At 36.0% G+C, this 26911-nt stretch overlaps 2 protein-coding genes and 1 long non-coding RNA gene across 3 annotated transcripts; 2 read left to right on the top strand and 1 right to left on the bottom strand.

The window, feature by feature from the left end:
- Nucleotides 1-3790: 3790 nt before the first annotated feature.
- Nucleotides 3791-5672, bottom strand: LOC113286155. The gene is made up of 4 exons (XR_003329139.1): nt 5320-5672; nt 5059-5145; nt 4521-4602; nt 3791-4302 (listed from the first exon to the last, which is right to left on the bottom strand). It is a non-coding gene; the product is annotated as an uncharacterized LOC113286155 (long non-coding RNA).
- Nucleotides 5673-8325: 2653 nt separating this feature from the next.
- LOC113289209 (suppressor of RPS4-RLD 1-like) lies at nt 8326-17154 on the top strand. The gene is made up of 23 exons (XM_026538407.1): nt 8326-8490; nt 8619-8728; nt 9138-9787; nt 10274-10318; nt 10432-10533; nt 10613-10693; nt 11004-11070; nt 11223-11323; nt 11456-11563; nt 12467-12537; nt 12697-12753; nt 13042-13150; nt 13230-13310; nt 13442-13528; nt 14188-14394; nt 14484-14815; nt 15018-15104; nt 15182-15281; nt 15519-15610; nt 15732-15770; nt 15851-15941; nt 16352-16449; nt 16587-17154. Exons 1-23 carry the CDS (start codon nt 8366-8368, stop codon nt 16870-16872), a joined length of 3126 nt encoding a protein of 1041 aa, XP_026394192.1. The 5' UTR covers nt 8326-8365; the 3' UTR covers nt 16873-17154.
- A 683-nt stretch (nt 17155-17837) lies between these two features.
- LOC113286154 lies at nt 17838-18648 on the top strand. The gene has a single exon (XM_026534849.1). The coding sequence runs from the start codon at nt 18006-18008 to the stop codon at nt 18258-18260; it is 255 nt and encodes an 84-aa protein (XP_026390634.1). The 5' UTR covers nt 17838-18005; the 3' UTR covers nt 18261-18648.
- The last annotated feature ends 8263 nt before the right edge of the window (nt 18649-26911 follow it).

Genomic DNA, 26911 nt, shown 5'->3' with positions numbered 1-26911 from the left:
CCTCGGAGAAGGAAGTAACAACATTAACAAGCCGATGATCAAACCACTCAAGCAAAGTAGAGTTGGAAAAACTCAGAATAGGTAAAACAAGAGAGGTAGCAGAACAAGCAAAGGGGCAAAGGACCATAGCATGCTTAGCAGTCTCATTACAAGCAAGGCATTTTGAGAAAATGATGGTGTCAATTGGCATTCTAGTTTGCAGAATAGTTCTAGTAGGCAAAGCATTTCTAGCAGATTTCCAAATAAAAAGCTAGATACAGTGGGTACTTTTAGTTTCCTAAGAGTATTGCTTGGGGAATGTCTAAGACCTCTGATACCCAAGTAGGAAGATTTATAGCTAAATTTGTCATTCTCTGAAAGCTTCCAAGTCCTCACATCAGGAGTGTATAGCTGGTTTAAGGGAACAATAACAATCTTCTGGACATAAGCATTGTCAAAATGGGTGTTCAATCTAGAAACAATCCAAGATTTAGTGTCAGAATTAATAAAGTAAGAAACTTCAAATTAGGGGCATGGGGAACAAGAGGGTTAGGCCTAGCAAAACCTAGATTGGAAATCCAGTTATCTCACCAAGGGTCAATAAACTGACTATCTCCAACAATCCAAGATATAAAAAGTTTTATGAGTTCCTTAATAGCATAAATACATCTCCAAGTCCAAGAGCAAGTAAAAGGGCATTTAGCATTCAAAAAATCAGTATTAGAGAAGTATCTAACTTTAAGGATAGTACCTATAAGAGATTGAGGTTGTTCAACCAACTTCCAAGCATTCCCATCTAGCATAGGTCATTCAATTCATCTTTTTTAAATCCTAAACCCCCTTCACTCTTAGGAGAGCAAAGAGTGTCCTAGCCAAGTAAATGAAGTTTTTTTATCCTAGGGTCTAGGTATTCCCCCACTAAAATTTACAGAGATGAGAATCCATTTTTCTGCATATGGCTTTAGGAATAAGAAAAGATGTCATTTGGTAAATGGGGATGGCCTGACCAACATGTATAACCAGAGAAGTTTTAACATCTTGGGATAAAATCTTATGATACCAAGGAGTGATTCTAGCATCAACATACTGTAAGATACTCATATGAGTTCGGATTTTAGACTTCTCGAAACTAATGATAGTTCCCAAGTACGTTTTTCCCAGGTCCTGAGAGCTAATGTTGAGAATATTATAGAGTTACTGAGTGACAGAGGGAGGTAAGTCTTTACTAAATAAAATACCAGACTTATCAAAATTGATTTCCTGACCAGAAGCAGAGCAGTTCTCATGCAAATAATACTTAATGATATTGAAATCATGGACAATAACTTCAGAAAACAACAAACAATCATCAACAAAGAGTAAGTGAGTTATGTGGGGGAGGAATTTCTACAAACCTTGATACCTTGGACCAAATTTATTCAAGTGAGTTTATCAATATAAGCAGATAAGGCTTCTGAACAAAGGATATAGGGACGTAAAGGATCCCCTGTCTAAGACATCCTTTCAAGTTGGATTAGCCCAGTAGGGACACCATTGACTCACTGAGTAACACAGAGTAAGAGACAATGCCCAAACATTGGATTATCAAAGATATCTAGTGTTCACACAAACCCAACTTTCTAAGAACTTTCTCGATAAAGTTTTGTTCAAGCTTATCATAAGCTTTAGACATATCAAGTTTAGTGGCAGCTAGAGCTTCCTTACCTTGATAGTGATTCACTGTAAAAACCACCTCATTGACTAGAAGGATGTTGTCAGCTATGCTTCTTTTATGAACAAAGGCCCTTTGGTTTTGGGAGACTAAACCATCCATAAAGGGTTTTAGTCTGTTAGCCACAGTTTTGGAAAGAATTTTATAAGCAAAATTACATTAATCTATAGGTCAATAATGAGAGACAAACTCAACAGTATGGGCCTTGGGAATGAGGGCAATATTGGTATGGTTGAGAAATTTAGCTACATGTCAAGTTTTAAAATAGATTTGCACCATGTTAATAACAGACTCACCAACAATGTCCCAATGTTTCTGAAAAAATAAACCAGTGAAACCATCAGGGCCAGGAACTTTTTTTCCCCATGTGAAAAATAACATTTTTTATTTCTTCAGGCTATAAAGGAATATTCAGACAGTTGGATGGGAGGTCAAGCAACACCTCTTCTTAGAAAGATTGAGGATGTGAGGAGTAAATGTTTTTGAAATAGTCAACAAAGGAGGCACCAATACTATCTCTATCAATAAGGATGTCTCCATAATTGTTTTTAATCCAGCTGATGGAATTTATTTTTCTTTTAAACGAGGTGACTCCATGGAAATATGGAGTATTTCTATCTCCTTCCAAGAGCCAGACCTCTCAGGATTTATCCTGCCAGCAGAGCTCTTCTAAAGAGTACACAGATAGGTTGGTCTAGCTTTGAGTCTAGAAATATGCATGGTATCAGAAGGATAAGAAATTTGAACTTCTTTAAGTTCATTTATGGTGGTAGAAATATTGGTTTGAACATTGCCAAAGAATTTGTATTCCAGTCTTTCAGACCTTTTTTTATAGTTAAGTAATTTGGTTTTAAGTTTGAACGCATGAGTCCCTTCACATGAATAAACCAAGAATTTGCTATAATGTCCCTACAGATTGGACCAGTGATCCACATACCCATGAAATGAAAGGATTTAGGCATACAATCACCTTCAAAGTTAAAATCTATATGCATGGGGCAGTGGTCAGAGGAATCTCTAGAGAGATTATTAACATGGAGTTTAGGAAAGAAAAATTCAGCATCGTGATTTATTAAGCATTTATCAAGTTTTTATAGAATCAAGTAAGTACCACATTGCATGTTGAACCAAGTAAATCTAGGTCCAGAAAAACCTGGATCATGTAGGTCAAAAATTTTAATAGAAAATTTTAAGATATATAAAATTATTATCATCAATTTCTAAGCCACCCATTTTATCATCATGACTAAGCAAAGCATTAAAATCATCTACAAAGAAGGCTGGTTCACCTTTAGGGATAAGAGGTAAATTATTTTGGCTAACCCGGAAAAAATCTATAAGAGTCTGATTCAGTTCACCATACATGAAGTGTATGTGACAAGTTTTGGAGTGTATGATGTCATTGTTAGTAACATACATGCCTCTAGAGTTAGCATAGAAAATATTGATCAAAATTTCAATTCAGGTAAATCCCTATATTGTATACTTCCCTCTATCTAGGGAATTGGCGATGCACTTTCCTTTCTGTTCCAAGAAAAAATTAAACATCAAAGAAACTATAGACACACCTGTTCTTGTCTCATGGAAATCTTAATAATTGCTTGTTTCTTCAACTGTAGATGCAAGTATACAACTTGTGGAGCTTTCTCAAGTAACCACCATTTGAACTGTCAACTGTCAACAACAAATGTACACTTAGAAAGACAGACACCAATCCTACAGTCAAAACAAATCCACAAAACAACTGCAGTTAGTCCTAGAATACTAAATACAGCTGCATTAACGTAGCTGTGGGGTCCATTGGATTTGCACAACCCATATTTAGTATCTCATGCACTTTGTTGAACACAAAATTCAGCCTAAACACACTGCCACCAGTTGGTGAGAATCTGATATACCCTAATTATAAACCTTAGTTACCATATTTAGACACCAAAAATGGAAATAAGGCATTAACCACAATTAACCAAACAACAAACTAAAAATCTAAATAGAAAATTAACTAAAACAACGGAAGTATAAGCAGTGCCTGACCTCTTCAACCATGGAAGTATAAGATGTCATTGAAGAAAGCAAAGGTAGAGATTGAACTATGGTGTCTAAAGTGAAAACTAAGATATTCTTCTTATTGGATATTGAGAGGAGGTTCATAGAAAGGTCCAGAAAGTGAAAACAAAGACGAAATACAAATGTTAACAGTGAAAGTAAAGAATCTGAACACCAATACATTGACGTTACATATACTTGGGTGTACTGAAAGGAAAGCATCAACGTCAGTTAGCAAAAACTCAAATTGCCATGAAAAGTTTCAACCATCGCAGACAAAAAAAGGAACCCAACCATGTGATTGATTTACAAATATGAAAAGGAAGACGACTGATCTTTTTGATTTTGTGCTTGCATCAATGCTTGACGTTGAGTCTGTTACAGAAGTCTTGGACTTTTGCGGGGTCTGGAGCTAGAGGGCGGGTTGAGCTCCACTGAAGCATCAATATTTGCCGGACTTAGGCGGGATCTCTTCCTCGGGGCGTTGGCGGATCCCATTGCAGGAACTGTATTATGTGTTCTCTTTTGTCTAATAATGTTCTTTGGATGGTTTCAATTGTTTGTACCTGTATAATAAACTTATTATAGTAGTGACCTCACACTGCTCTAATAGCACCGTGTTTCTGAAATGACCAAAAGTTTTATAAATGTCGAACTTAGCAACCGGGAGTGATCGCCAAAGCAACAGGGAATTTGAACTCAAAATGCCACAGGACACTACCAAGAACTACTTTTTCGACACAATACAACAATGATATAAGAGAAGAAGAAGGAACATTGATACCTGACAGTAAATGGGAGTGCGGCAACATAAGGACACTGGAGGCAATCATATGCCTGACTTCCAGGAAAAAGTTATTCTTGACCTGGTTAATAATTTGAATCCAGATAAGTTCACAATTTTCATTTTTAAATCCAGATAAATAACAAATTGGAGTTATCTTATAGATCTAGGCTAGCAGATCAAAGTACAGACACAGATTCATGTTTTTCCTTGATGAAGAAAACAACAACAGAGAGTTTCCTGGATTTAATTGATTCCAATAAGTCATACAGCTAGAAGAAATGAATACTGGCATGCTATCAAAAATTCTTTCAGGAGGCATGGCAAATACAAAGCAATAGCAGAAGGTTGCACAAAATGGGAGCCCAACTTACAGGTAGATAAAATGAGTAATATGCAGTTTTGTACTTGACAATGTAGCTGTTTAATTGAGGCTTCATTTCATGAAAACCATTAAATCTAAACCCGTTCAAAAATTTAAGGTTGTATTGAAAATTAACATTTGAAACTCACCCTGTACTTGAAACATATTTCTTACCTTCAACGATTATATCTCTGATTCTTACTTCATTTCCGCGTAGGTCACCACCACCATCACCAAGGATCACCACCACCAACAACCACACTAATATGCAAAAACAGGCAAACTCATAAATTCAATGCATATGAATTCTGAAAAAAAACTTAACAATTTTGATCAAAATTTCAGTTCAATTAAGTCCTATATTGTATACCTCCCTCTATATAGGGAGTTGGGGATTTAAGATAGTAAACTAAAGACGATAAACAGAATCCTTACCTGAAATTCGCAATTCCAAGTTCTAGGGTTTGTCTCCTACATATGCAACAACCAATGGACAACCCAATCCCCTGATTCAACTTTTAGGGTTTTTAACTCAAATCTCGGCCTTCAATTTTTACCCAATCCTCTAATTCAACTCTTAGGATTTTCAGTTCAAATCTGGAACTTCAATTTTTCAGCCGAGATTTCAATTTTTTCAGAAAACTGGATTTGGGGATTTTGCGATTGAGTTAGATCCTCTAAAACCTAGCATCAGAATCACATAATTCTTTGACATGATTATGATTATCATCAGTTGAGATAGAGAAGTGGAGGGTTTCGAGTTCTGTTTTGTGTCGATGGGTTTTTTCTTTCGACGGAGATAAGAAAACAAATAGCCAAATACCCTTGGCTTGGTCGGAATTTACGAAAAAGAAAAGGAGAAGAGAAAAAATACGGAGGGGTAGTTTAGTCAGTTCACTGTAAACTGGTGAAAACACTTCTTTTCTTTATATTAATAAGATGAGTATTTTAGTAAACATATCAGATGGTCAAAATCAGTCTACGACTAGGCCTGTCAATGGATACCGATTTTCCGTTAGCCGATACCGATAATCCGTTAGCCATTACTGCTACCATCCGACATAGAGGTAAACGGATATCGATACCGATAAGCTAACGGATAATCCCTTCTTAACGTAACGGTAGTGGAACCGTGTATTTCCGTTAGGTTTAGTTCCGTTATCCGCTAACGTGCGTACTGCATAACTGTTTATGCACATTTTCTTTGTACTGCATAACTAGTTATGCACATTTTCTTTGCATCTGCAGTGATTTATGATAAGCATAACCTTTGATGCATCTGCATAACTAGTTATGCACATTGTTCTGTACTGCATAATGTCTTATGCATCTGCATAACTGGTTATGCACTTTTTTTTTGTGCCACATAACAAGTTATGCATCTGCATAACTGGGTATGCACATTTTCTTTGTACTGCATAAGTAGTTATGCACTTTTTTTTTGGGCCTGCGCCTAAGTTCCCCTTTTTATACGTTATGTATTGTTTGGTTTATCTCATCTCATTCAGTCATTCTTCTGTTCTTCACTTCGACACAACAGAGAAGTTCTCAGAGAGAAAAAGAGAGAAACTACGGATGCTGAATCAAGCATCGTCTTCTCTGCCTTAGAAATCATCATCTTCTTTGTGTGATTACTGATTAGAAACTAGGGTTCTCTTCTTCAATTTCCTTTGAGTTTAATTTCAAATGGAGATGGAGGAGGAATGCATTTGCAGTTCTTGACTCAAATGGAGATGGATATGTCTTTTTTTTTGCAAAAAAAAACATGAAGATTATGAACTTGTTTTCTTGTGTGGCAATGGCATCAACATCTGTATGTCTTTTTTTGGTGTGGCATGGATTTAGAACCTGTTTTGTTGGATTTTAAAGCTGTTATGTGTACTTGTTCTGTGTTTTTAGCCTGTTTTGTAGCTGTCCTGTGACTTACCGGATGGCAGCGAAAAAATATCCGGTAAGTCCAACGTAACGGTAACGTTTTTGAATTTCTTATTTCCGCCGGAAATGAACGGTAACGGATATCCGCTAAATTTTAACGGAAACGGCAGCGGTAGAGCCTATTTCCGTTACGTTAACATCCATTGACAGGCCTATCTACGACCCTATCGAATCAACAACATGTTCTACAACCCAGATCAGTGGCGGAGTTGGAAATTTAGCTTGGGAATGACTTTTGGGCTGCAGGGGTGGCTTAAGCCTATTACTTGACCTTATTTTTTATCAGCTCAATTAAAGAACAAATAGGCAGTGAAAGAAAAGAGTTTTTGGACTTTCAGAGGTGGCTTAAGCGAGGACTAGTCTGGCTGTAGTTCCGCCCCTAACCCAGATCGTAATTTGACCAATAACATGCAACCTTTTTACAAAATATCTTTAAATTTGAAGTAATGATGAAATCAAGAGTGATACACTTTAGTCTTTAGCCGACGCCTGCACATTTCGGCCCATATAACACAATTGGGCTTCAGTTATACTGTATCATTAAGTCTTAAAATGAAATCAAGAATTACTCACCACAGAACTCTCCCCTGGTCTCCAAGTTTAGGCACCTAAAACCATATGAAGTTTTGAATAACGATCTACCAAAGATGATCAAGTTGCGCAGCTGAGGAGGTCCGTATTAACTACCAAATCCCAGTTCCCAAATATGAGTGATCGGAAGTTGATTGACAATTTTGAGTACCTTCAAGTGACCACTGACCAACTCCATCCGCTGTGCCCAACCAGCTGTGACATTTGATGAAAAGAACGTACCCTCTCCACCTGATGTCAAGATAAAACTTAAAGTATCTGCTAGTATGCCAATAATGATTAAAAAAAAAAGAAAAAGAGACCGGACTTATACCTGAGATCAGAAGTTTGAATTTTCACTCTGCCAAACATTTGCTTATGAAACCAATGGTTCGTCATTCTTTTGGTATGCGAAAACGGCAATCACTCACTATCTTTCTAGCAGAATCTAGTTTGTCTACCTGCAAGTTCGGCCAACCCATATATCCTTTGATGACTATTTTTCTACACTCTTCTTCAACGCAGTAAATTTGTGGAACTTGTGCCGTTTGTTTCCTTGGTTGCGTATAGAGGGAGACCATGACGGATCCAAATATGAAACTGCGAGCCGTTAATCCACATTAATGGGCACTAGTTTTACAAATATGACGCGTTTGTTAAATCAAATCACATTCTCTTATTCCAAAACAAAAAGAATATACGCTACCAAACAAGCTCAAATCAATCTTGCTAAGCACCATCATACCTCTCTCATAACACCACGTGTACGTAACACAAAAAATCTCGTCATTTCCTGACACGTGTCGTCGCTCCAACTAGCGATTATATCGATGATTTCAAACATGGATGTAACCGTCTAACAGCAAAACGCTTCTCTTAAACTCATATCCCTTTTCTCTAAAGAAGACCTTGGAACCAGTTATTAAAGGGAAGAACAAGTTGTTATCAAAAATCCGATCTCATTTTGTGTGTTTCAATGGGGAGTTCATCAATCTCTGAGAGAGTGGAGTTAGCTAAGTTGTGCAGCACTCGCGACTGGTCTAAAGCTATTCGTGTTCTTGATTCTCTTCTTTCTCAATCTTGTGTCATCCAAGACCTCTGGTAAACATTTCACTATTTATTTCCTTAAAATCTGAGGGTTTACTGTATATTTTTTTGAATTTCATTTGAGGGTTTACTGTAGTTTTTTTTTTTTTTTTTTTTTTTTTTTTGAATTGTTGTTTTTGCAGCAATAGAGCATTTTGTTACAGCCAGTTGGAGTTGCATAAACATGTAATCAAAGACTGTGATAAGGCACTTCAGCTTGATTCTACCCTTCTCCAAGCTTACATTCTCAAAGGTTTCACCATTTTTCATCTCTCCCATTGCCTTTTCTTTTGATTACTTTTTTCTGGGGCATTTAGGTTAGAGAAATTTCTCGTGTTTTCCTTTCATTTGTCTCCCCAGTAGGATCTACCAGTTAGAGTAAATAGAAACCCTAGGTGGAAACTCACTTATCATATAACTAAACAATCTGATCTGTAGAATGAACGAGACACTAGAGGTCCTGCTGCAAGACGACGTACAAAACTACAGAAATGCATGTAGTACTTATTTTGTTTAAAAATGTATGTAGTTCTTATTGTGTGCCTGAATGTTTGCTCATCAAGGTTTTTGTTCACTTGATTAGTCTGTTTTTCACTGTGTGGACATCTTTTTTATTTAGTTGTGTGCTCCCAATTTAGTTACTGTACCTGTTTGTCATTCAGGTCGCGCATTGACTGCTCTGGGAAGAAAAGAGGAGGGTTTGGTAGTTTGGGAACAAGGTTACGGATATGCTGTCCGCCAATCAACAGATTTGAAACAATTGCTGGAGTTAGAAGAACTATTGGCTTCTTCTAAAGAGAATGAAACCAAAGACATTACTGTGGAGACATGTATTCAAACTGAGACTTTATTTGGTTCAGGGTCTGAAATTCAATGCAAATCAATTAAAACTTCTCAAACTGAAATCAAGTCAGCTGATAGCTCTCAAATATGCAGCAAACCTAACGACATGTCTAAAACACTTGAGGAATCAAGTGATGCATCAGAATTATGTAATAAACCAAATGGCACATCTGAAATGCATGGCAAATCGAGTGTTAGTTCTGAAAATTTCATCACATCTAACAGCTCATCTGAAGTAAACAGCAAGTCAAGTGGTGCACTTGAAATATGTAGCAAAGCTAATGGCACACCTGAAACACACAACCTATCAAGTGCAACATCTAAAGTGTGCAGGAAATCAAGTGATTTGTCTGATATACTTAGCAAAAAAAGAGATGAAACAAAGAAGAACGTAAAAGTTTTTTCTACTGGTATGTTAAAGACCAAATCGATAAGTTTGGATTTCAGATTATCAAGAGGAATAACTCAGGTATGGTTTTTGTTACATTACCACATTCAAAATCTTATATGTCGATGAGGTAATCTTGCATTTATGTAGTGGTGTTACCGTGTAGCCAGAATCTTATATGTTGATGAGTTACTCTTGCATTTTTCATTGTGGCAATACTTGCTAGTAACAGTGAGCTCATTTTCTAAAGTACAACAGTAATAACTTTCACTTTGAGTAAGCACACAACTAAACAAGAATGATACCTTTATGTTAACATCTCGGTATTAGACACACACGTTTTACTTTAATTAGTGTTCTATTTTACAATGCCAAATAGCCTCAACCTTTAATCAATGACAGTCATGCTCTCTTCCGCCTGATTTTGCTCAAATACTCTCAAGGGAAGGAATTTTTTTGTATAGGTCTCAAACCACTTTCCATATTAGACATCCTAAGTTAATATAGATTCGTTAAATGCCGTTTTTCTGTAGTTTCTTACATACAAATGCCTTCATAATTTTGCAGGTGAATGAAGGGAAGTATGCTCAAGCTGTTTCTCTCTTTGACCAGGTTTTTGAACTTGTCTGATTAAATTTCATTAGGCGTCGATAATTATCATTTGTATGGCTATTATCATGCTTCAGCTTTGTATGTCCTGACATAAGTTGTATTCTGTCATATAGATACTGAAAGAAAATCCTAATTATCCGGAGGCATTGGTAGGTAGGGGAACAGCATATGCATTTCAGCGGGAACTTGATGCTGCTATTGTTGACTTTACTAGGGTGTGTATTTCTTAACTACTATTTGTGCAGATAAAATAGGGTTTCGTTTATGATGTGATGACAACTATTTTTTTGTTAGGCCTTAAAAGTTAACCCATCAGCTGGAGAGGCGTGGAAAAGAAGGGGACAGGCTCGAGCAGCTTTAGGAGATTCTATAGAGGCAAGATTTTATCCATAATTTACTTGAACTTTTGTCTCACTGGTTACACTGCAAGATTTTAGGAGATTCTACAGATTGATGCATTATGTTAGACAAAGTTCAGTGTGAAATGCTACTCCTTTTGCTCCTCTTACTTCAAAGTTCGTTAGCAGAAATATCACTGCTGCGCACAAAGAAATCTGTAATCCACTAGTTATTTATATACAATGATGATTTACTGATGTTGATGTTTGATATCTGATGCATTATATGGGATCCGTAGGTCTATAACGTTCCTTTACCTCTCAGTAATCGTTGCTTTGATTTGCAGGCCATTGAAGACTTGACCAAGGCATTAGAATTTGAACCAAACTCCTCAGATATCTTACATGAAAGAGGTAAGTCGATTATTTGATTTGGGTATATATGTGACTTTAAATGTATGGATCTCGTGCCACTAGTAGCTATGAAATGACTGTATTCGTTATCATCTTACTTGACTGTAACTGTGCCCCTTGACGTGCAAGCGTAATTACTGTTGACTATGCAGGAATTGTCAATTACAAGTTCAAGGATTACAAGGCAGCTGTGCATGACCTATCTTCGTGTGTGAAGCATGATAAGGATAATAAATCCGCGTATACATATCTAGTGAGTGTGTGGATATCAAGTATGCTGAGTCGCAAATTGGAGGCACTTTAGATAGATATAATTCACCCACTTATTAATAAAAATAAATGTCATTAGAATTAATAACCTTGTAAGTTTTCCCTCTTCCGACAGGGTTTAGCATTAGCTTCAATTGGTGAATATGGCCAAGCTGAAGAGGCACATGCTAAGTCAATTGAATTTGATAAGCTTTACCTTGAAGGATGGATCCATCTGGCACAGGTATGCATATGCACCTTATCACATTTAATAATCAAAATAAAATAAAATTAGTTCTAAGTGTACAAATTCAGAGATTAAGTGTGTCACAGTAGTTTTTATACCCACTTTATCCCATGACCAAGGCACCATAGTAGGAATAAAAACAAAGGATTCCATACTGATCTTACTACTGGATAATATTTGTCTGCCGTTACCTGTTATGAACGGGAACTATGTGAGTCCGATTTGTGCACACTCTCTAACAAGTATGCACGTGACATTTTAATCTCTATCACTGATTTAATTTAGGGAGTTATTTAACGAGGGTCGGGATTCTAAACATGGATGGTAATGGGGCGATCTGTTAACTTATCAACCAATCAAATTAACATGTCAAATATACACTCTTTAGAGTAGTGTGCACATAATTGGACTCGATCTATGCAGCTTTTGTAAAAACATGCGTAGGAAATGGAGATCCTATCTTTTGTATCCTAATGGTCACAAATTTTTAATTAAAAAATTATCATGAAAACAATTGAGAATGTGAAAAAACATCCCTAACAAGTAATGGTGCCATCACTGTTATGATGAATGAAGGCTTTATTGTGATGGTGTGCCACAGGGTTGGTGTTATGACTCAACTCCTTTCTTTTAAAGAGAGATCTAAACTCCTTTTAGGTTTTTGGTATACTGTTATCTTGTCATCATATTTTTCTTATGTTGGGCAAACCGTTTTGGTTCAAAGTCTCTGCTCGTTTAGAAGAATGCAGTACTCAAGCTTTGGAAAGCGTATGATGTATCGTATTTAGAACTGTAGATCAAAGAAATTTCCTTATAGAAGGAACCATTGTCCATTGCTCTTCTTGTTATTGTTTTGGTTTCTGTCTGACGAACTTGATTGACTTGATTTTGGTTTGACAGTTATATCAAGAATTGGCGAACCCAACAAAGGCTTTTGAATGCCTTGAACAAGTTTTGCAAATTGATGGAAGGTTGTTTTGCCATTTGATACCATCTCTTTCTTGTTTCTTAACTAGACTGATTTTTTTTGCTCAAATCTAAGCATGAGCCCATGCTTGTTTGCAACAAAAGCCGTGGTGGAAGGATGCTCTTAAATTATTTTTTTGATGGTTAGGTGCCATTTCTTGTAGGTCGTCCAAAGCATATCACCTGCGCGGGTTACTCCACCATGGCCTAGGAGAGCACAAGTAAGTTGCAGTTCTACCTAGCAATCTTTATGCGATAATAAGCTCTACGGCAAGTTTGTATTGGGGGGGTTATAATAGCATCAGCCTGCCAAGCTAATTCGGGGAGCTTAAAGCTTTAGGTCTATTTAGCAGTTGGATCATCTTCTTTACATTGGAAACCTGACCAAGATACCATTAGGAAGTGATTAAAGCTGGGATAGACCTTATTTTGTTAAATCTAATCATGGGCTTTTAATTGTACATGGATTTTTCTTCCAGACTTTTTGTAATGGCTTTTAATTGTTGCAGGAATGCCATCAAGGACTTGACTATGGGCTTAAGCATTGAAAGCTCAAACATTGAGTGTCTGTACCTACGTGCTTCCTGCTACCATGCTGTTGCAGAATATGGAAATGCGGTAACTAATAGTCTCGAGTTACAGTATCAGTTTTAATATTTCACATGAAAAATAGTTTATTTGATTTATATGTTTACAGGTTAAAGACTATGATGCAGTGTTGGAATTGGAGTTAGATTCTGTGGAAAAATTCTTGCTTCAGTGCCTGGCATTTTATCAAGTTTGTAACTTGGATATAGCGTACCCTTATCTTGGAGCCTGTCTTTCCACTGATTGAGGCGTTTTCTATTCGCTTCTGATCATTGATGGTGGATGTTCACAAATATACTCACTTTTATGCCTTTCATGCAGAAAGAACTTGCTCTGTACACTGCTTCAAAAGCCACTAGTGAGTTCTGCTGGTTTGATATTGATGGTGATATTGATCCCCTATTTAAGGTAATTTAAATTTGGTCCTTAAGTTATGAGATTATTGGTGAGTTTATTATAAGTTGCTGCTTGGAGTTTGAATATCCTTCGATGCACTAGGATAACTTTATCAGTGGATTGGTACTTTAGAGTTAATTTCACAGTAATTAAAAGAATCTCTGGACAGCTCCTTTCTCCATCTCTAGTTAATTCTGACTTTACTATAGAGTGAAAATGGAGCTTCTACGGCTAAAGCCAAGTATCAGCTATTTTTTTGGTATCTCATTTTCTAGGACTTTGAGGTAGTTAGTTTCTCAGATATATATATGGTTACTTGGCCAACTATGTATTTTGATCCTCATTAAGCATTGTGGTAGTCTATTACCACCTTTGCTCTTTTCCTTTTTTTTTTCTAGTCTGGTTTAGGATGGTGCTAGTCTTTTGTACCCTGTCTTCTTTTCATTAATAATTTTTCCTTTGCCAAATTAAAAAAAAAAAAAAAAACTTTTTCCGCATTATGTGTGAGATATATCCGGTGGCAAGTACTGCTGGCACCTTTTTACCTGTGATTTAATTTTGTTGGCTATTGCAATTATTAATTCCTTCCTTCCAACACCCTTCTAGTGTACCCAAATTCATTAAGAATCTTAATCTGTTTTTCTTTAACAAAGTTGCCTATTTTTTTGCAGGAGTACTGGTGCAAAAGGTTGCACCCAAAAAATGTATGTGAAAAGGTTTATAGACAACCTACATTGCGTGATTCTCTGAAGAGAGGTAGGCCCAGGAAGCAGGATCTTGTTATTACAAAACCTAAGGCTACTCTTCTGAAAGTGGCAGATGCCATTGGAAAGAAGATCCAGTACAATTGCCCAGGTTTCTTGCCTAATAGACGTCAGGTAACTAGTTAAGCAAATTTTCTCATTATTTTACTGGGTTTTCTACTTTTTTGTTGTTTACATGCTTAGTCTTTGGGTATGTTGTCCAGCATCGAATGGCAGGATTGGCTGCTATTGAGATTGCTCAAAAGGTTTCAAGGGCTTGGCGTTCTGTTCATACAGAGTGGAAGTTCTCAAGTAAAGGCACAACAAAAAATAGTAAGAAAGCTAGGAGAAAGGAAAGAAATTATGTACCTAGTCAGAATAGGGGTGGTGCTTGTTGCAGTACCAGTTCGCCGGAAACATCAACTCCATACGATACTAGCGAAGAGAAATCATCAAGTCGTTCTACAATGTCCTGGCAAGATGTTTATTCAATGGCAGTTAAATGGAGACAGATCTCCGAACCATGTGACCCAGTTGTGTGGGTTAACAAGCTAAGGTATGCTATTTCTGCTTTGAACACAGATTTTTTATCCACCAAAACACTTTTTGAGGCAAACTGAAGGGGATGTTGTGTGCTATTTACTAGGGCGTTCTATTGTTTGTTGCTATTCTGATTTTCGCTATGTTTCTTGAGAAGTTGGTGTTTGTTGACTTAATGTATCTATCTCTCCTTTAATTTATTTTTCGCTGCAACACAGTGAAGAGTTTAACGCTGGATTTGGGTCACATACACCCCTAATTCTTGGACAGGCAAAAGTTGTGCGGTATTATCCAAGCTATCAAAGGTATGATAATATCTACATGAGCATAGATCAGAATAGCTTATAGGTTTTCTGTTCTCATTATTTCTTGAACATTGTAGGTTATTGAATTTCACAAAAACTGTTGCAAAAGAAAAGATGCAAATGAATAACAGTGCAGATGATATAATTGATCTATCCAAGGAGGGGAGACTACAGAAAGTGAGTATTACACATAAATTACTTATGCCCTGTAGTAATCATGCGTGATGCTCTACTCAGTGTTCTTACTCCTTTGTTCAAGACTGAGTTTATTTTGGAATTGTGTTCAAGACAACCAGACATTAAGTAAAGAATCTATTCTCTGGTCAGTAGCTCTAGTTAGCGTCTGGAGAGAAATGTGATTGTGGGTTCGTGCATCGTTGTCAAACATACTAATATGTTATTTACCACATACAGTTGTTACACGCGGAAACCTGCTCTGATCTTTACAGTGTGACTGGTGAGGACTTTTGGGTAGCAACCTGGTGCAATAGTACAGCATTTGAGGGGTAATCGTATTGTACTGATTAAATAGCTACCAGCTGTTTTTCTCATTTTTTAAAAAGTTGAGATCTTAGAGCAAGTTATTTTGTTGTCTTTTAACCTTTTGAGTGATGTTGCATGTTTCAGGAAACGCCTCGAGGGAACAAGGGTCACTTTACAGAAAATGTACTCTATACTTCTCTTGAATCATATGACTTGCGTGTGTTTTTTTCCAAATATAGACATAAAATCCAATAATTTAACAGGGGCAATATGGGATTTGACTTTTCAATAAGAACACCTTGTATGCCCTCCAGATGGGAGCATTTTGATGCAGAAATGACGCTGGCATGGGAAGTAAGTATAGCTATGTCTCGAGCTAAAACCTTAAATTTGTATTTTCTGCTTCCACCATGGTTGTTGCTAGTTTGATTAAAATGGCATTGACATACGACTCATATTCTCCTGCTGGTTTGATTAGAATATTGGATAACTTTAGATTGAAATATATTTGAACCCATCCAGAATACCATATCCCCCCTTTATTCCAGCTTGTGTTGTTGATCATGAGATTTACCTCTCATGTTCAGACTATCTTATGAAGTCTTTTACCACCTCGAACTAAGAACCTGCTGTGAAAGATTCTCCTATGCTCCCTTGAAAAAGGAAATTTAGAAAATGAACTATTCTCCTATGCATCAGCAGGAACATATAAATATAGTGACCATTAAACTAATCTGACCACTCTTAAATCCTTGGATTTGCAGGCCTTGTGCAATGCGTATTGTGGTGAATTGCATGGCTCAACTGATCTGAGTATGCTGGAGAGCGTGCAGGATGCAATTCTACGGATGTCATATTATTGGTAACAATACACGTGACATCATTAATTAAGTACTTTATTACAAGAAGTGCAAGTGCTCAACCGAATTAATCGGGATTAGTCGTGATGAGAAATATGGATTGGCATAAAATATGTTAAAAATAAGTTCTATTTTGCAGGTATAACTTCATGCCGCTGTCCAGAGGTTCTGCGGTGGTTGGCTATATTGTGTTGCTTGGATTGTTTCTCGCAGCCAATATGGAGATCAAAGAGAGCATACCAGATGGTGTGCAGGTGGATTGGGAAGCCATACTTACATCTGATCCCAACACCTTTGTTAATTCCTTGAAGCGATGGTTGTGCCCATCTCTCAAAATCAATACTCGGAAAGATATCCCAGATGTTGCATCAACTCTTGGTACGACTGGCTCAGTTATTGCTGCTCTCAGTACGTATACTGAATGAGTGACTGAGCTGACTATCTCATTACTAATTGCATGAACTAGATCACTAACTCTCATTGTATAAATTAAGGCCTAATCTTATAGAGTAAATATACATACAGTGTTCTTAATCTTATAGAGAAGTCAAATAGCAGAGTTTGGAAGAGGAAAATTAGTACAGAAATTGGAACAAGATCACCCATATTTACACTTATTACTGTTGTTCGTAGCGCAAATGCATGTAATGACGACTCTAATGGATTTCGTTCTATGTTGATATCTTTCACTGCATTTTATTTTGATAGCCATTTTTTTTTCCTGAGGATTGAAAAGCAAACTAAGTGTTGGTTGCGCTTATCTCATTTAAATGTCGCGAGATATTGGCTTCTACCAACAATTTGTTTTCCCCATTTGCAGGATTCAAAAGAGTTTGAAAACTGAAAATCTGAAAACAGAAATGGAATGATAAAATCTGGCATATGTAACCATTGCTGTTTGTGAATTTGTCCTTTCCTTGCATTTCAATGATAAATTTTTCCTTGGATTCATGGAACCTTCTAAGGGCTGGCTGCCACAATGGAATGAAGACTGTCCCTTTGCCTCCCTGGCCTCTAAATCTCGTTATCTTCTTTCTTTTTATCCTTTTCATTAATAAATGCGTAAGAAATCAAACAAATAAGATCTTCCAACGATGTTTCCTTTCCTTTATACGCGTTATATGACTTCATCATCATATCAAAGTCGTGTGACCAGCAAGGGCAATAACGCGATTTCAGGGTACAAGTTTTACAAACTTCACCAACAATTCCACGTTCTCTCTTCCTCACTACCGTTACGACTTCACCCAGCCTTGACTATTTCGTGAATCAAAATCACCAAATCAACCTTCAACGGGAATGTTATACTTTTCCACTCGAACATCAACCACCACTATTAATATAGATTAAACAACAAACTGTTCCACAATAACATCAAAAAAAGCAAAAAAGACTTCGGCCAGCAAGAAAAAGAACTGTCACTGTGAAGAAACCAAAGAGAATATAACCTTGTTGTTGTTCTTGTTTTTGGATTTCTTTTATAGGAATACAGTGCTCGTAGGCATATCTTATTGGCTCAACAGCTTGAGAGATATTTTTCAACTTCTACTTGTTTGTAATGGCAATTAAGCGTTGGTTTTTCAAGAAACAAAGACAACAACACCAACAACAAGAAGAGGAAGAAGAAGGATCATCAAGTAAACAAGACTCGTGGAAATTTAAATTTTCTAGTTCGAGTTTTAAATTTAAGTATCTTAATATTCACATTTCATTTCTCGACGATATTTTGTTTAAGATCATATCTGTTTTCGAAGCGATTCTTCTTGTTTCTGCTCTATGTTTCTTCTATCTCTTCTGCGGTTGTCACATCTAGAGATCCTTGCCGCTGGGAATTCTGATTTTTCACCGGTTTATAAGGTCTTGGGGAGAGTTACTTAGAGGATATGGGTGTGGACAGAGAGTTGTAAAATTTTCAATCACATTACAGTTGGTACTAATTTACTTGTATTAAGTGATGGAGTAACATTAGTTTGAGGTGGAGTTGCTGGGTCAGAGAATATTTGGAAAGGGGAAAATGCGGTGGTCTTACCTGGTACTGCATTTTCGAGAAAATGTGTTCAAGTATGGTTGTTAGGGGTGATGGAAATATGGGAACTCTAAGTCTAATTACTGTTCTTGAGAGGATTAATGGTAAATCAGTTCAATCTCTAGTCTTGACTTAGGATTTCTATGTATAATAAACAAATTTATTTATTTCTTAATTTTTCCCCATTTTAATTTTGTCAACTCAAATTTTCCGCATAGAAACTAGTCGACTATACTAGTGTATATTTCTGAGAATAAAATCATCTTCAAGGAACACTTTTTTGTTGATTAAGTGAAGATCAAACTTAATCCAATCTCCCTAGATGCCTACCAAAAAAAAAAAAAAGGTAAGAGAGAATAATCTCCCTAGATAACCGAAAAGGAGTGCCGAATTCTTATACAATCTAAATATAAATAAACTGCCATATACATGGCAGCACCTCGGGACCATAGGCCCACGACAGCAAGGCCGTCCTTTTTTTTTTTCATAGAAGAGCCATGCCTAACTTTTCATTAATGTTGATAAAAAAAAAAAAAAACCTTTTCATTAATACCGCCGAGTTGCAATCGGAATCGTTACGGAGATTAAAACAGATCATCATACAATCATAGTAGTTTAAATTTCTCTCCAAATTCTTGATTTTCACTCCAACCCTTACAATCATTACAATTGAAATAGATTTCTAATGTGATAGCTAATGACCAAATCTGTTTCGTAATAATACAAACTTGCATCACTGCCCAAAACAGTGATGGGATCTCTAGAAGATCTAGATCCAACCGGTGTTTTTAAGCACTTTGTAAAACAAAGTAGCCTAAACTATCAGGAGGCCAAGTCTGTTTCTTCACAAAACAAACTCGCATCACTACCAAAAGCAGTGATGGGATCTTTGAATGATCCAACCATGTTTTCTTAATACAATAACCTAATCTAAAGTAACATAAACAACAAAGGTAGCAGAAGTCTTCTGAATCGGTCGGAATCAACTGTAATAGGTCTGACTCGGTATGAATCGGCTTGGGAGTCTTGGTATCACTTATAGTTGTATTTGATGAAGGTGATGATGATCTTGATGATCTTCTGTAGATGTAGTTGAATCGTTGTTGAAGATTTTCCTTTTGAAAAGAACTAAACCCTTAACTGTATTTTTTCATTTTCATAGCAAACTCCACCTAATTTTAAAATCAAACAAAACCCTAGAGAAACGATTACTGGATCGGAAAATGAAAATAAAAAATGGAAGGAAACTTAAGAAAATAAGATGTAGAGGATTATAGAAGAACAACGAAAGATTGTTGATGATTTGGATTTGCTCAGATCGGCTCCAAAGGAGCAGATCTGAGCAGATGGGGTTTTCAGTTATTTGGATTTTAAATCGCCAGAAAGTTCTTTTTTCCTTTCCCTGTTCATGGCATCCATGCCATTTTTTTTTAATAAAAAATACCAAATTTTCATTTGGAAGAATGCATTGTTAAGGAGTCGGCTATTAATGCTGCTCCTACATAGTTTTGCATAAAATCTTGTTATTATATTAATTTGTGGATGATAATACATTTTAAGTTGTCAATTATGTTATTTGCACCATGGTGCACAAAAGCGACTTTCCATATTTTGATTTTTTCTTTTGAATAAGAAACAAATATCATAAAATTCAGGAAGAGAAATTATATTGTTCATCTTACAAAGCTTATTTAGCCAAATCCATTTTCTAGAATTGTCCCAATATCTAGAATCGATATGTATATCAGTGAATCTGTTAGAGCATAGATCGGTTGAACACACCAAGCGTTGGTATGTCAAGTTTGGTTGTCATATTTTAGTTAGCCAAAACTCATTTAAGAGTCGCTTGATTATGTACTAGAGTCAACTTCGTATAGGTTAGCTTGAAAGTATTAGGAGATGAGCCATTACAAGTGTTGCGAAGACTTGAAGAAGTGAAGACGTAAGGAGCTACAACGACAGCATCATCCTTCCACTTGAGGTTAGTGATATTTGACTTGAACTGTTTCATTCCCTAAACGTATCTTTCAAGTCGTGCATATTGAAAACAAAACTGCGAAGCATGAATGATTATACTCTAGTTAGACATAGTATTAAGGAATACAATACGAGGTTTATTGCTTAACCATTAAACTTTGTAGATAAGACATCGACATAATCGTTTGAATACTATTGTGATTATGTATGGGTATAAGGTGAAGATTTCATCCTAGGAAACAATGTTTTACATTTGTTTTAAGGAAGTAAATTCATGAACTTGTTTTGTGAATCGAAAGAGAAATCGCCAGGCATTATTGGTATTGTTATTCACTGCATATCTTTTGAACTACCAATATGTGTGATTAGTATAACCGCTCATGACTTGTTTATGTTCTTGGTAAAACTATTCACAAAGGCATGCCTTTTGTATTGGTATGACTTTTATTAGTGAAACTGATCTTAAGTAATCACCTGAGATGGTATGATCGATTTTGTGTTATTGATATTGACCGACTCTAGGTAAAGGGGAAATGATCCTATTAAGAGGTGCAACCTATCACAAAGGGTAATCGATCCTTGTATGAGGTGCAACAAGTTTTTAGCAGAAAGGGGAACCGATCCTATGGACATGTGTAACACGTTTTTAGGCAAAGGGGAACTGATCCTGTGGACATGTGCAACAAGTACAAGTTAGATACCATATATATGTGGGGAACCGATCCTAGTACCTAGTCAACCGAATTTTGGAAAGATAGAATGACTATGCACAATACTTACATGGAGGTGAAAAGGCGAGGATACCCAAATATACCTCAAGCTAAAACTTTTCCTACCTATAAGTCCTTTATCCAAAAGTGATTGTCTATGGACTGAGTCGAGACAGTACAACTAATCGGTTCACACTTCGTGTGATCGTCTATGGATACGAGATCGAGATAATACAATAACGAAGTATGTTTACTTGATACAAAGGTTCGGACTTAACCAAACACAATACGATTGCTTATCAAGTAAATAGGAATTAACGTTTATCATGTAATTTAATTTAATTATAATAAAAAAATTATAATTCAGAAAATAAAGATAAATGACACAGCAAGATTTTGTTAACGAGGAAACCGCAAATGCAGAAAAACCCCGGGACCTAGTCCAGAATTGAATACTCTCAGGATTAAGCCGCTACATAAAATTACACTAACTTCGTATAGTAAAGACCAAATAATTAACCCTATAGTTCACCTAGTTCCTTCTGTATTCCCATGCCTCCAACTTATAAATAAGTCACGTACTTGGAACAATTCCTTTGGTTCGTATTCCAAACAATAAAGGAACAACAAATCTGTTTGGTATCAACTCTATTCAACCAAGTTATATGAGTCGGACAAAGGCTCTTTCGTCTATCTCAACATAAACTCCTTCGTCATGTCCTTAGATCTATCTTATATTCAATCACCCAAAGATGATCGTTTAAGATTAAGCCAACAACACCTTTAATCTGAAGAATCGTGTTGATGCCGATCTACTCAATTAATCAATCTAATCTACCACAAGGATAAACTGATTATTAATTGGATCCTCTTTTACCGAAACAAGTATTGTGCACACCAAAGATTATAAAACCCAAGTCAAATCTTCAATATCTTCTTTGTCTTCAAATCTTCTTAAATATTCAATAAAAACCTGCACACAATCACTTGAATCTCTTGTGATCAATCACGCGTAGAACGGAGTCTGTTAACAATGGATTATCACATGATCGTCTTTAGAACTAACAACAGTCTAAAGATCCCTGTCGAAAATCTGAACTATTTTGAGTGAATCTTATATCAGAAGAGAAGATTCTCAAGAATAAACAACCTAGGTGCAGTCAGATTTCAACCACCTTTAGTCAATGAAATCAATAGAAAACAAAAGATAAACCACAAATTATCTAGTTTCCCACCAACGGTACATGCTAGAGCTTCTCAATCCCAAAGAAGACTTTAAATTGAGCGGACGTAAGAGATTTCGCCTAATTAGGTTACTCTCCTCTCCGAATAGGCGTCTACACCAATAACAACAACAAAAGAGTAAATTTGTTGTTACGAAGGATTAATTTGCTAGAAAGGAAAATTTCGAGTATTTATAGACAAGGAAGTTCGAACACCAAGGAATTTCCAAAACCGAAAATATTCTCAAGATATTCATAAAAGCACAGATTCGGTTTTCATAATTCCTGGAAATGCTCTGTCCAAAAATAACGATCGAAATCTCTCGGAAAATCTAATTAGTAAATGCACATTACTAATTCTTTAATTTCCCTAAAAAATGAAATTAATAACCTTAATTAAAAGATTCTTAACTTACTTATGTTTCGATCCTGGGATTCTTTTCCCTTAGCCGTTAAGGAATATCTTTGAACAATTAAAGAAATAAACATTCACAACACGTGTTCAAAGTTTGTCGACATCTTAACTTTGTAAGTTCTCTTTCACACTTGCAACCTTGAAACTGATTTGTCACACTTCCAAACAAGTTTAAAATTGGTTCATCTGACTTTCAAGAACTATGTGATTGATCAAACCACATTCAATCACAATCATGGGTTTACGGTTCTACCAAAACAAGTTTCGGTTCTACCTCCATTTGAGTATTGTGCATAATCACACTAGCTTTCCAAAAATTCGGTTGACTAGGTACTAGTATCGGTTCCCCACACATATATGGTATCTAACTTATATGTGTTGCACATGTCCATAGGATCAGTTCCTCGTTGCCTAAAAACGTGTTGCACATGTCCATATGATCGGTTCCCCTTTCTACTATAAACCTTGCTGCACCCAATACAAGGATGGATTCCCTTTGATGTACTACACCCCTTATAAGGATCAGTTCCCCTTTCCTTTTAATTGCTCAGACATACAAAATCTGATCATACCACAGGTGATTACTTAAGATCGGTTTTAATAATAAATGTTATACCAATACATAAGTTAGGCCTTTGTGAATAGTTCTACCAAGAACACAACAAGTTATGAGAGGCTATACTCTATCACACATATTGGTTGTTCATAAGACATGCAATGAATAACAAAACCAATAACTCCTGTCAATTTCCTTTTCGGTCCACAAACAAGTTTATGAACTTACTTCCTTAGAACACATGTAAACATTGTTCCCTAGGATGAAATCCTCACCTCATACCCATACATAATCACAATAGCATTCAAATGATTATGGCGATGTCTTATCTACAAAGTTTAATGGTTAAGCAATAAACCTCGTATTGTATTCCTTAATACTATGTCTATCTAGAGTTCAAATATGCTTCACAGTTATGTTTTCAATACGCACGACTTGAAAGATACGTTAGGGAATGAAACAGTTCAAGTAAAATATCACTAACCTCAAGTGGAAGGATGATTATTGTCGTTGTAGCTCCTTGCTTCTTCACATCTTCAAAACTTCGCAATACTTGTAATGTCTCATATCCTAATACTTTAAAGCTAACCTATACGAAGTTGACTCTAGTACATAATCAAGCGACTCTTAACATGAGTTTTGATTCACTAAAATATGACAACCAAACTTGACATACCAATGCTTGGTGGGTTCAACCGAGCAATGCTCTAATAATTTCCCCCTTTGTCAATTTTAGTGAGAAAACTCTTACATCATATGGATAAACAAATTACAAGAATTCATTACAATCCGCTTGATTCCCGATTCAACAGCATAGTAAAACTGCTTACATTCAATCCTTGAAAATGTCGTTGTTGACATTATAATAACAAAGCTAATACTCCCCCCAAGGAAGATAGGTAGATATTCAATCCGCACGTCTTTTTTATACCAATCAATATGACATGTTACTCCCCCTTAGTCTGTGCTTTCAGTCTTTCGTTAGATAAAACATTCAAGTACCAATGTTCTTTTCCCTAGTGATGCCAATCAATATAAAATCAATGTCAGCATCACCTGTTTACTCCATATATTTCTCCCCCTTTTTGTCACAAAAATGACCAAGAAACGAAAAAAAGAAAGGACAACACGAAAAGAATCTTATAAATCTCATAATAGACTTGCAAACATGTAGAGTTAGGCACGAGGGTTCCACACATCATGTTCTGATAACCAATATCAAAACCGAAACTACAAGTAGTCTTATTTTGATATGTTACCAAGGAAACAATTGTCCGAAACAAATTTTCCAATTTAGTTTAGCAAACCAAAAACAACTAAGCACATTAGTCCCTTTGCTAAACCGATTGTTCAAAAACAACCGCTTAATTCAATAAGACCAAAATAAAGATAAACTCCATTTTTCTCGTCAGATTCTAATTATCCATAAACTTAGACCTTTAAATTTTAAACAAGATAAGTACTAGGTTAGTTAACTAGCATTCCTTGTTTAGGCATCCGATTAGACTTGAATAACTGAAACCTCACTTTGATAAGACAAACTAAGATCAGAATTAACTTAGTTTCTTATCCGGAATCGAATTGGACTAAACAACTCATCCCGTACACAAATTATTTCGTTAAGCCATAAATAATTCATACAAACCAAAATAAATCAACTTGTATAATTATTCACCTCAACCGGAAGCAATTGAAACAACATAGACATTAAAAGCATCGCAATTGCACCGTAATCTTGTAAGCCTAAACAATTGATACCATACAAAAGCAAGATAACAATGGTTTTTCTTAACCGCAACCAATTGAATCACACATACATCAATTGTACCGAAATTTTGTAAGCCTAAACAATTGATACCACACAATAAAGCAAGATAACACTAGTTTTTCTTAACCGGAACCAATTGAAACACACATCCACATACACATCATGGAATAAATATCAATGAACCGAAATTTTGTTAAGCAAAAGCAACAAATATATACATAATATAAACTCAGGCTTTTCTTAAACATGAAAACAATTAACTAACAAGATTGTTACCTCAAATTTCGCATCCACTTCTCCAATATGATAGCATCTTCGTCCAGGGAGAATTGATATCGAAATATCACCACGTTGTCATCCTTATGCATAAACAAAAGAATAACTACACACCTCAACCTTTACCAGAGAAAGGTTGAAAACCGGTTTTAACAATTGCAAGCAAAAGTTGAAAACCGTCGAAAAACATATGCTTTTATGCTAAACCAAAACCGATTCAACATATTATGACTTTTTCACATATTGTTTCTATCAGAACCCCTCATGATCCTTTGATAAATCCTACCTACTAGGGCTAGAACTTAATCCCGCTAAATCAAAAAGTCACCCAAACCATAAGTGTTCACAATATATGAGATCGAATATTAAGGTAGTAAAACCAAAATCAAACATCCATAAACACAAATGCAATACAACATAAATATTCAATACAGAATCAACTATTGCAATTACCTCTATCTTTTAGATAATTGAATTGCAAAAACAACGCAAAAAGAATGAGGTCATTCCGAGTTCGGACGAAGAAGTTATGAGCAAAACAGTTTTTACACTTCTTCGTAAGGGGACCTTTCATTAGGATCGGTTCCCTCACCATGACATGGTACTAGGATCGGTTCCCTCACTATAACAGGGTACTAGGATCGGTTCCCAAGTGTTACTTGTGACAGATCACAACACTAAACTGTTTTCGACATATCTTTTGCATACGATGTCCGAATTCAGTGATTTTTGGCTCGTTTTAACTGTAAAAATAAGAGATACACATATATGATCAGTAGATATAAACATCATAAACTCAAAATTACCGTTTTATCAAAACCTCAAATAGAGATAGAGAGAGTATGAGTATAGAAGAAAAGAAATCTCCTAAAGATGTTAATTAGTCATATAATAACTGAGAGATCATGTGCTCAGTTTTTCATGTGCTTCCCCACCTTTTAAAAATATTGAGCACTAATGGAGAGCATGCACATTCTAACACAACTAGGTTGTGTTGAGTTGATCCTTGTCTTGTTCGTCACGAGTGACTAAGACGGAATCATCATTCTTGACTCTTGCTTGGTTTGTTTTCTCTTGTTCCGTCTCTTGTTTTTCTTCTTTGACTTGTGATGTAGAGTGTCATTATCACAACCTTTACTAGAACAAGAGATTTCAGACATAATGTCATTCTTTAGCCTTTCAAGAAGACTCTTGTAATTATTGTCACCAACAATTAACAGCTGAGAGTCATTTTTGTGACTAACTTTTGGTCCCTTCTTGGCTATGGAGGACTTAGGGACCCATTTAGAGTTGGGTTTCACAGGAGCAGCTTTCTCCTTCACAATACCATTAGGATCATTGTCCTTTTGAATACTTTGCGAAACATCCTTTCTCCAATTTAGAACATCAGATCTTGTCTTTGCATTTGAAGCGTCATCTCTCTTTCTATAATTGGGTATTTTATGAGATGACCTTGTCGAGTGATATGCAAAATTTGAACTATCATCATAATAATTCTTTTTTCTAAACTTAG

Source organism: Papaver somniferum, chromosome 6 (assembly GCF_003573695.1).
Source record: "Papaver somniferum cultivar HN1 chromosome 6, ASM357369v1, whole genome shotgun sequence".
Classification (NCBI taxonomy): domain Eukaryota; kingdom Viridiplantae; phylum Streptophyta; class Magnoliopsida; order Ranunculales; family Papaveraceae; genus Papaver; species Papaver somniferum.
The sequence above is the reverse complement of the archived record's forward strand: the minus strand, read 5'-3'. Positions and strand labels throughout refer to the sequence as shown.

What these genes read in the sequence shown, in the direction of transcription:
- LOC113289209 (XM_026538407.1), top strand. Translation starts at nt 8,366, where the DNA reads ATGGGGAGTTCATCAATCTCTGAGAGAGTGGAGTTAGCTAAGTTGTGC. An exon ending in CTGTTTCTCTCTTTGACCAG is followed by an intron (nt 10,319 to 10,431) that starts GTTTTTGAACTT and finishes TCTGTCATATAG; the next exon opens with ATACTGAAAGAAAATCCTAA. An exon ending in GATGGATCCATCTGGCACAG is followed by an intron (nt 11,564 to 12,466) that starts GTATGCATATGC and finishes TTGGTTTGACAG; the next exon opens with TTATATCAAGAATTGGCGAA.
- LOC113286154 (XM_026534849.1), top strand. Translation starts at nt 18,006, where the DNA reads ATGGCAATTAAGCGTTGGTTTTTCAAGAAACAAAGACAACAACACCAA.